The following is a 10,545-nucleotide window of genomic DNA, read 5'->3' as shown; positions in this document are numbered from 1 at the left end:
GTTTTATTTAATGTTCTTCTCTCTAATGAAACAGAGGGAAGGCAGCTTTCTTCATCCCAGAGGCACTGATTAATTGTTGATTTTTTATTCACTCGATAAAAATCACTGAGTAAAGAGCAAAATTATTCCACTTTCAACTCTGTCTTCTCTTCTAAGGCAAATGGAAATACTATGTGAAAAGGGAAAACAAATGTATAAATAAATGCAAAAATATTAACTAAACAGTAGCTAAATCTATCATTTTTGTCAGTTAAGTTTTTTTGGGTTTTTTTTGTGACCGGTAAGGGGATCAGAACCCTCGGCTTGGTGTCGTCCGCACCACACTCAGCCAGTGAGCGCACCGGCCATCCCTATATAGGACCCGAACCTGCGGTCTCGGCGCTCCAGCACTGCACTCTCCCGAGTGAGCCACGGGGTCGGCCCCTGAATTGTGGGTTTTAATGATCTAAGTATCAGGATAACTGCTGGTACTCTTCCACTTTGTTTTGCCTAAAATGACTACTTTAGAGAAAAAAATAGGCTTTTTTGGCCAACCATTCAAATTAAAAAAAAAAATTACAGCAATGCTTTGAATCTATTCTAAGCCAATTTAGCTATTGGACAATTGGAAGATTTTTTGCTGGTTTGTTTTATGATAAATATCAATCTTCCTGGTAATTAGAGGTAGCTGTAGATTAAAGGTAAGTTGCAGTAAGAAAAACTTAATATTCTTAAGTGTAAGAAAAAAACAGCTTGCCATATGAACGAAAAGAATATAAATTTCATTAATGACGCCTGATGGAATATTTAATCCAAGATACGCTAGGAAAAAACCACTGCTTAAAATACACAAAGGGCAGGAAAATAATCAAGTACTAATTAGTTAGTTTTACTGGGACAGCATGTAAATTATTAAAACAAACATACAGCAACACCACATCAGTAAAGACAGGCTTCAGGGAGCCTGCAGCAGAGAAGAGGAGAGACGTGCACGTCACGACTGCCTCACGGAACACGCAGGTGCAGTGGGCGCAGTTACATCCACTGGCATCAAGTGACACCAGTCGTGTCCGGCTGACCTGGCAATCACTATTTGGCTATAAGTCAACATGCCTGAAGGAAATGTAGTTGGCACAACAATTTGGTTGAAAAAGATCATTTGATCAAAGAGAAATATTTCAAGAAAACCATCCTGACTGCCGTGGAGTCCATCCTGAAACTATTTGAGGGTATCCAAACTTTTTCAAAACACTGTCACAGCCCTGGGGCAGATTAGTCCAAAAGCCACCAACTGCTGGAACTCATCCCTCCCTCCTCCCCTGCACAGCATCTATGCGTACCTCAGCTGAGTTTAAGAAATGTGCGGACAGGACTCTGCCCTAGCAAGGCACGTCTGCCGTCTGACCTCAGGCATGAGGCTGAGCCAGGCCCGTGTGCTGAGGGCTCTGATTCTACACTTAATGAGCCAGGCCCGTGTGCTGAGGGCTCTGATTCTACACTTAATTTGCCCACTATTAACCACAAGAATTAGCCTTTTACAGAAACTCAGAGACCGGTTTCTAGTGGTAATGGAGAAAGAGCCACGTGCGGCCCTGGCTGATGGTGCAGGGAGGCGTCTGTGCCCTCGGGCAACAGAGAGCCACGAGCAGCTCCCTCAAGGAATCCCCGTGGAATTCAGAGCCAGGGAGTGGGGGTGTGACGGGGCTCCCCCGGCCCCAGCTGCAGATCCTGCTGTCCCCTGCTCCCCATCCCTCTCGTGGGATCCCTGGGGCTGACCCTGCTGGGGGGGTTTATGTCTAAACTAGCAACAGGTCACTAGTCTCCTACGTCCCTAGGCAGGATCTAAAATGAGACAAAAGTCAAGGGACAGAGCGAGGAAGCGGTCTGCCGTGGCTTACGTGTGACCCGAGTTCACGTGTTGGAGACTTGATCTCCAGTGTGGAGTGCTGGGAGGTGGGACCATTAAGAGGTGTTTAGGTTGTGAGGTCTCTGCTCTCACCAATCAATCAGTGCCACTGTCACAGGGCAGGAGTGGGTTTCTCATAAAAGGACGAGTCCTCCCCAGCCCCCTGGCCTTTGCCCTTTCGCCACAGATGTCATCTGCCATGGGATGACGGATGCAGTCAGAAGGCCCTTGCCACACGCAGCCTCTCACCTGGACTCCCCATTCTCCAGAGCCCCCGGTCTGTGGCATTCTGATACAGCAGCACAAGACGGACTAAGACAGTCCCAGGCCAAGAAGTCACAGGCAGCGTCAGGAGGTAGCAAGAACAGTGCCAGGAAAGCTGCACCGAGCAGAGTCCAAGCACACAGGGGCAAGGCACGGGGAGGGGCACGTGGGCAGCTGCCGCACAGCACGCTGGGTTTTCATCCACCTGCCCAGAGCGTTGCAGGTGCATCTGCTGTGGTGGAGGAGACCCAGCGGAACGTGCAGCCGGGACAGGGACCGGCTTCCTAACTGCGTTACTCCTCGTTGTGCGGCAGCTGTGGAAGGAAGACTCGTATCCACGTGCTGGCAACCAAATGCACTGAGCAACCCTGTGTGCAAGTGACAGCAAGGGTGAGTCTGTCCTGTGACCTCGTCTGCCCCAGGATGGCTGGGAGCATGAAACGACCATCTAGCCATGATGCGGGACTGGGTGGTGAGCCCGTGCGGCCCCTGTTCCCCCAGCATTGAGTCGGAATTCCCAGCTTCCGTGCTGTGCAGATGCACTAGCCTGGCACGGTTTCTTGTCCTGTCAGTCTGTGAAAGGCCAGTTCCTCTCACACCTGCCAAAGAGTCCTCGACAGAGACAGAAAGTCTGAAATAACTACGGGATTTCCCAATCTGACCCCTATCAGCTAGCCCAAGGGCCAGGCCACACACAGAGCGCGAGCATCCTGCAGATGTGGCGCAGCCTCACTCTTGGCCACTCCGTCTTCTGCGAAGACATTGTGAGGACCACAGGAAGTGCAGGGGCCCTGTGCAGAGAGCTCCGACATAATGCTTACCATTTCCAGAATGGACTGCTCTCAAGAAATTAGCATGAAGCGCTTCACAACCAGCGGATCTAGCCTGGAACCTAACTCAGGTGAGGTTGAGTGATGACTGTGACAAGTACTGGGGACACAGAACAAAATGAGCTAGACAAGAGCCATGGCCTTCCAGAAGCCCACCCACAGTCTAGCTCAGTTCAAAGGAACTGAGCTCCAAATACAATAGGGTCGTAAGGAAGGCACTGTATGAGGGCTCCAGAATACACTCTGACACCCAAATGTCTTCTTTCCTAAATGTTACCGAAGTTGGGAATAGAATAACAGAATCACAAAATGCCACCGAGGACCCGTCAACTCTGCCCAGCACGTTTACTGTACCAATGAGGAAACCAAGACCCCGAGTGGAGTGGCGGTCACAGCACACGCAGGTGGCCAGCTCAGCTGTCTCTTCCCTGCGGCTCCTGACTCTCAAACCTGGATTTTCTCATGTGTTGCCTGCTGAGAACATTTGACTCAGGCCACTGTAGGGTTCTCTCTCTTCCTGGAATGCTTGGATGGCTAAGCCAGGCCANCCCAGCGGAACGTGCAGCCGGGACAGGGACCGGCTTCCTAACTGTGTTACTCCTCGTTGTGCGGCAGCTGTGGGAGGAAGACTCGTATCCACGTGCTGGCAACCAAATGCACTGAGCACCCCTGTGTGCAAGTGATAGCAAGGGTGAGTCTGTCCTGTGACCTCGTCTACCCCAGGATGGCTGGGAGCATGAAACGACCATCTAGCCATGATGCGGGATTGGGTGGTGAGCCCGTGCGGCCCCTGTTGAACACCCCAGCATTGAGTCGGAATTCCCAGCTTCCGTGCTGTGCAGATGCACTAGCCCAGCACGGTTTCTTGTCCTGTCAGTCTGTGAAAGGCCAGTTCCTCTCACACTTGCCAAAGAGTCCTCGACAGAGACAGAAAGTCTGAAATAACTACGGGATTTCCCAATCTGACCCCTATCAGCTAGCCCAAGGGCCAGGCCACACACAGAGCGCGAGCATCCTGCAGATGTGGCTCAGCCTCACTCTTGGCCACTCTGTCTTCTGCGAAGACATTGTGAGGACCACAGGAAGTGCAGGGGCCCTGTGCAGAGAGCTCCGACATAACGCTTACCATTTCCAGAATGGACTGCTCTCAAGAAATTAGCATGAAGCGCTTCACAACCAACGGATCTAGCCTGGAACATAACTCAGGTGAGGTTGAGTGATGACTGTGACAAGTGCTGGGGACACAGAACAAAATGAGCTAGACAAGAACCAGGGCCTTCCAGAAGCCCACCCACAGTCTAGCTCAGTTCAAAGGAACTGAGCTCCAAATACAATAGGGTCGTAAGGAAGGCACTGTATGAGGTCTCCAGAATACACTCTGACACCCAAATGTCTTCTTTCCTAAATGTTACCGAAGTTGGGAATAGAATAACAGAATCACAAAATGCCACCAAGGACCCGTCAACTCTGCCCAGCACGTTTACTGTACCAATGAGGAAACCAAGACCCCGAGTGGAGTGGCGGTCACAGCACACGCAGGTGGCCAGCTCAGCTGTCTCTGCCCTGCGGCTCCTGACTCTCAAATCTGGATTTTCTCATGTGTTGCCTGCTGAGAACATTCGACTCAGGCCACTGTAGGGTTCTCTCTCTTCCTGGAATGCTTGGATGGCTAAGCCAGGCCAACATCAAAAGATAAATTCAATTGTTAAAAAAGCTAAAACCATCAGAATAAATGGTCTGGATTATAGCAATTATTTCACTGCTGATAAACGGACCTGAACATTGGGTTGGAGTATGTGTAGAGGGCTGGCACACGATTGCCCATGGTTCCCAGATTTTCCCAACATACGTGTTTGGGAAGTCGCCCAGCATGATTTGAACAACACAAGACACCTTCAGAGCAGCCCCCAGCTCATGCCTTTTAATCTGCGGCCTCCTGACCAGGTGGCACGTGACTGATGGTCTGTTATTTCCATACACAGATGGCCTGCAATCAAATGGCGTATTTTATGTTTGCTGCACCTCAGACCATGAGAACACCTTATAACATTTAGGAAGTGAGCTACAGGCCTCAGGACCTGGTGCGTGCACAGCAAAGCCCCTAGGAAGGTTCTTACTGTGGCGCTTCTTGGTGTCGGCTCTGCTCTCTTCCCTGGTGGCGCCCAGGCAGCCCGTGAGCTCTTGCACCGAAATGGATCTGTCGTTGTTCACGTCACAGTACTCAACAAACCTCTTCACACACTTTTTGGGTTTTGACTTTTTCCGAAGGAATCTCTTGAAGGGTTTGATTTCCTTCTTGCCGATGTCCCCACTGGAGTTTTTATCAAGAAGTTTGAAATACCAGTGCACCACTCTCTCCTCCAGGGTGTGGCTGGGATCGGGTTCTGAGAGCCTGGAAGGGATACAACCTGGTCAGGACAACCACACACCTGCCACGGCCTTTCCACCGAACACACCTGCTTATCACTACTACGGTCCCAGTGTCTCAGCCTGTGTGCATGTGCCGTTACATGTAACAGTTTTTAGAAGTAACTTAGAAAAAATGATTTAGCAAACAGTTTTCAAGTTTTTCCTTCTGGACAAAGGCCCCGTGTCCCGGGATCTTTGCTTTGCTGAGGGGGCAGGTCGGCTTAGACCTGGCTTCCAGCTGTGACACACAGGAGCCCTTTACACGTGACCACTTACAAATCATTGCGGTCACAGGCATACTGAAAAATGCAAATCAAAATATTTTTAAAAGTTGTAACTAGACATTTTCCCTTAAATTAAAAAAAGATTGATATTTTAAGAAATAAACAAGTAAAAACTCTTCTAGAGGACTGGCTGTGAATGAGACCTTTGAAATCATACCAAATGGTAAAAGGTACCTTCTCACCAAGAAGATGAGGCCTGACCACACTTGGGCATTGCTGGGCTCGACATTCTACGGGTCTGGGTGAGTTTGCACTCCCGAGAGACGTCAGTAATCCACAGGGATTAGGGATTAGGGCACTCTGACACTATCGATTATTTTTCAGACTTTCAGAGGAGATTCTGAGATAGCAATTCATTCACTGCTTTCAGTTTTAGTTTTCAGGTAAAAGCAATCTTTCCAAGAATATAAGATAAATTTGAAATTTAGGTGATGTTTTGCTTTATTTAATTTAACTTGCTATCTAACTGTGACATTTACCATTAGCTTTGGTGCTTCCCCCCCCTTGAGTCTTCACTAGCAGAGAGACAGCAAGGTGAGACTCTTGAGCTACAGAGACCAAGCGGCTTTGATGATCTGAAATAGATGGGTGATCAGGGGCTGGGGCAGGAGGGGAGGAAGACCAATGCTCTAAGGAAATAAAAAGATCAAAGTCTCCATCGGAAAAATGCCTTTAAAGTGAACATAAACCGTTGCTNGATTTCTTTCTATAATGGAGAGAAATGTTGTTTTAGTATTTGGACATCGGTGTATTGGGCTGCCTTGATATTAACGCTCATTTGACTCGTGCAAGCGCATCACGATACAGACATTGAACGCAGGGCTTGAGGAACCTGGAGACCTTCACACGCACAGAACCAAGAAGGGACGCAAAGTCTGCTGATGCCACTTAACGTTCACTGCAGGCTGCAGTGTCCCACAGCGCTGCTTCGCTTCTCCTGGTCTGTTCAGATGTAACCAGCCAAGGGGGAGGTGACAAGGGGGAGGTGACAAATTTAGTTCTTCTCCATTTACATTTCTTTAAGCAAAGGTTTTTTCTAAAGAAGCCCTCAGGAGAGTTTGGCAGAGAGAAGAGGAAGATGCTGAGAGGAAAACAGAGGGAGAGAGAGGACAGGAGGACCCGCTGCCCGTGCCCCTCCTCGGATGAGGATGCGCCACGAACACACTTCTGAACTCGAGACCCCCTTCAGCGGGAGAACGCTGCCCTGGCCCGTCCCCTCTACAGCGAGAAGGCAGTGACACCGCACGTTCAGTGAAACGCTGACTTGAGCTAAACTTCGATGAGTTTTTTAATGAGGAAAGTTTTAGATGGTCCCTCTAATGGTCCTCAAAATCTCTGGAGTCTACTCAGCGAGCTGAAGACACGAAAGTCTCAAAGCCCACGGCAGAAGACGTGTCAACCGGATAGGAAGGGCCATTTCATGACCCTCTGCAACAGCCCCCCACAAGGAAGGTTTGTCGAAAACTAGAAAGCACTCTCTCGGGAAATTATCAGTAGATGCCTCCTCCGCGTTGAGGTGAAGAAAAGCAGCATTAGACGTGTCCTTTCTGTACTCTGGGGTACAGGGATGCTTGGCGTGGATCCCACGGTGGTCATGCGTCATGACAGCTAAGTCATTCGTAGAGCGACATGCTTATATGGCTAAAGACACTCTGGTTTTCATCAATTTCCTTTTGACACTTGAGGTTTTTATTATTATTCCTCAAGTGACACATGTGAGCTGTCTCTAGCAGGGATCCGTTCATGCCTCTTGCCACTTCATTAAACACACACAGCAGATGACAGATGTGCAGTCTGAGAGTGAAAACAGGGATGTGACCCCTGCACACAGCTGAGAAAGCAGGTTATAATCTATAAAAAAAAAAAAAACCCGCAATCATGGGGAGAATGTTGTTTTTCCAAGAAAAAAGCAATTTATCTCATCAGCTTTTCCCATGGAAAGAAACAGAAGGTGTGAGGCTATGACACCACGGTGCTCAGGCCGCCGTGGAGCTACCTGGTCCTCTCTGCTCTCGACTTTGGGAGGTGACATCCCCTTGGTCAGGATAGGGCCAACCTTCCATGCAGTAGGACTAACCGCTAAGAGAAATAGGAAAGTATGACAAGCGGGTCTGACCCGGAGGAAGATAGGCAGGTGCCACGCGGCAGGCACAGCCGGGGGATGGGCACCACCTCGGGGGGTGGCCTGTGGAGGCTGCGCCGCGTGGGTCCCCAAACCCACCATTAGCCTCAAGAGACTCGGAGAGGAATATGGTGTCAATGAGGAAAATCACAATTATCTGCGAAAAGCCTTAGCATATTAGATGATCCTTAGTATCAAACAGCGTTGAGAAGGAATTATGCTTACGTTGTGTGTGGTGGTTATAACTTTAATGGGGATATACCTAGGATTTTTGTGTTTTGGGAGCTGTTAGATTAACCATATCCCCCAAATGAGATAAAGCAACAAAATATTTTTAATTAGAAAATGACATATATTCACTATGAGATACAAGACTAATGGTATATAAAAGCTTTAGGACTCTAATGCAAAGAGGAAAATTTAATGTCAAAATGTGATCTACCTCTAAAACAAGAACTACTAGATAAATCCTCCTCATGTATTTTTTTTCTTTATTGTGGTATAAATCGCATGCCGTGAAGTGCACAGATCCTGTTAAGGATTGTATTTCACAGTTATGAGGTACTTCAGTCCAAAAAGAGAGGACTTTTTATTTTCGTTTACAAAGACACGGAACTTCCTTTTGCGTACAGAAAAAGAAAAAATGATCCAGACCCCGAAGACAAAGCTGCCACATTTCCACGACTAACTTGCTCGGTGACTCTGTCTCACACTTTGTAGATACGTCAATTTTGGTTTGCATAATCAGAAATCTCACACATGAAGTCCACTTGCCACTGAGAAATTCTGGCCCATTTGCTCAAAACTACTCCTGAGGACCTGGGGAAGGTGCTGGACCCAGAGGTGAGCCAGAGAAAGGCCGTGTTCACGGGGTCAAAGTCTACATGCCTTGACGTCCTGGGATGTGTGACAGCGTGGCAGAGACAGTGACCTACCTTAGACTCTGAGAAGCTTGGCTGTTACAGTCCCATGGATAAATGCTAATAAAACGGAACGGTCATCCCCAAATCACTGAGAGTGAGTGGGGAGGGGGGCACGACTGGGATGGGGTGGCCACCGTGTCCCTCAAGTCAAGAGCGGGAACAGAAGGCTCTGTTCTGCATGTCAGCTGGACCTGAGAGTGGAAGCGTTGAGCAGGGACTCAGAGAGGGGACTGGAGCTCTGCTTACGTCCCCACCCTAGTTCACATCACATTATTCAGTGAGTTCTTTTGCGAGGACTTTCTTCCTGATGGGAATGTGTGGAATCTTGTCACTCAGCCCAGAATCTGCTATGATGCTTGTGACTGTCAACTATGGTGACTGCAGTTTAAAGCTATTTCTGAGGAATAAAAGGCAATAAATTAGAAGAAACCAGAAAAAAACCTGAAAGAATTTATGATTTTAAGGGAATTTTTACTCTATGAGAAACAACAGAAATATCACGAAATGAAAACGTATCGCAATGAAACACGCCAGTTCTTGCAAATGTACAGAAGAAATAACACGACTTGAGCTAAAAGGGAGACCACCCCAAACAGCCAGCTCCTTCCCTGTCACTAAGAACAGGGAAACACTCGCTTCTGCCCAGCAGCTCTGTTAGGCACAGTGACCGTGGCAGAGAGAGCTTTGTCCTCTGAGGGGTGTCGGCTCCTGTGCCTGCAGACCTCACGGTAATTCCTCCGACTGATGTCGTGGACACCAAACTGTCATTTGCCCTGGGTTTTTTGCAGTGTGTGCCTCACTCTCGGGAACTGCCCACTGAGGAGGAAACACATGAGCTGTGGCCAGCACCTGGTTCCTTGTTTCCGCGTTTGGGCCACACCGCGGGGCCCGGCAGCCATCAGAACTGCGGCACTGCAGGCCGACTGGTGCAGCGCAGAAGCNAAATAAAAAGATCAAAGTCTCCATCGGAAAAATGCCTTTAAAGTGAACATAAACCGTTGCTAGTTTTCAGGAGGACTATCCGGCTCCTGAAACGCCACAGCAGCAAAACCCGGGGAGCTCCCACCACCCTGAGGCACGTGAGGGAGGAGCGAGGCTCTGGGAATTTGCGAGAGTCTGCTGTGGACATGGAGCTCAGGAGTGCAGGGATGTCCCCCACGGACCCACAGAGAGCATTTCTAGGGTTTGAGAAGTCACACTTGGAACAGTGCGAATGCCGTAGGTGCCACCTAACTGTACACATGGAATCAGTTACGATGGCGAAGTTCTCGTACTTCCCACTTTACCACAGCAAATGCATCACCTGCTGAGAACTTTACATGCAACGTTTCCATTCAGAGTATTTAAAATCCAATCCGTGACTCTAAAATGCAGCTCCAAAGCACAAAGCTTCCGAAGCAGGTGCACCCTGTTCCTTTCCGCTCCTCTGCCCTCCCCGTCCCATCCATCCCCCCACCACGAGGGCCGGCACAAGGGCCACCACCGTTGGACCACCTGTGACAACATCTTGAGTGGGTTGGTCCTGTTATGAGAAGAGCCTGCTAAGCACCTGCATGTTTTGGAGAGGGCTCCTTTCTTTGGGGCCCTACTGTGTCCACACTAGCGAATCAGTTCTCAAATATCTAATGATTACACTGACTTTGAGCTCTCCAGATCTCCTCGAATTCCTGGGACCTTCTGCCAACTCACTGCTCCACTGTGAAACACAGCTCACCTGCCAGAGGAGGAGGAAGGGTCAGAGACAGCATGGACCATGTCTGTGGACAGCGCGTCCAGGACGCTTGTGAGGAACTCGTGTTTTTTGGCACCGGGACAACCTGGAAAAAAA

At 49.0% G+C, this 10,545-nt stretch overlaps 1 protein-coding gene across 1 annotated transcript in view; it reads right to left on the bottom strand.

Moving 5' to 3' along the window:
* Positions 1-10,529, bottom strand: part of LOC103606795 (SPARC-related modular calcium-binding protein 2-like) — a 14,655-nt gene extending 4,126 nt beyond the window's left edge. The window contains exons 1-2 of the mRNA XM_008591340.1: positions 10,432-10,529; positions 5,097-5,371 (exon numbers count right to left, since the gene is read on the bottom strand). Of these exons, the coding sequence (XP_008589562.1) occupies positions 5,097-5,371; positions 10,432-10,472 (316 nt within the window). The 5' untranslated portion in view covers positions 10,473-10,529. The remainder of the gene's footprint in view (positions 1-5,096; positions 5,372-10,431) is intronic.
* Positions 10,530-10,545: the final 16 nt, after the last annotated feature.

The sequence above is a fragment of the Galeopterus variegatus genome, unplaced genomic scaffold (genome assembly GCF_000696425.1).
Source record: "Galeopterus variegatus unplaced genomic scaffold, G_variegatus-3.0.2 Scaffold6847, whole genome shotgun sequence".
In the NCBI taxonomy this organism is placed as follows: domain Eukaryota; kingdom Metazoa; phylum Chordata; class Mammalia; order Dermoptera; family Cynocephalidae; genus Galeopterus; species Galeopterus variegatus.
This window is presented reverse-complemented; position numbering and strand designations above follow the sequence as displayed.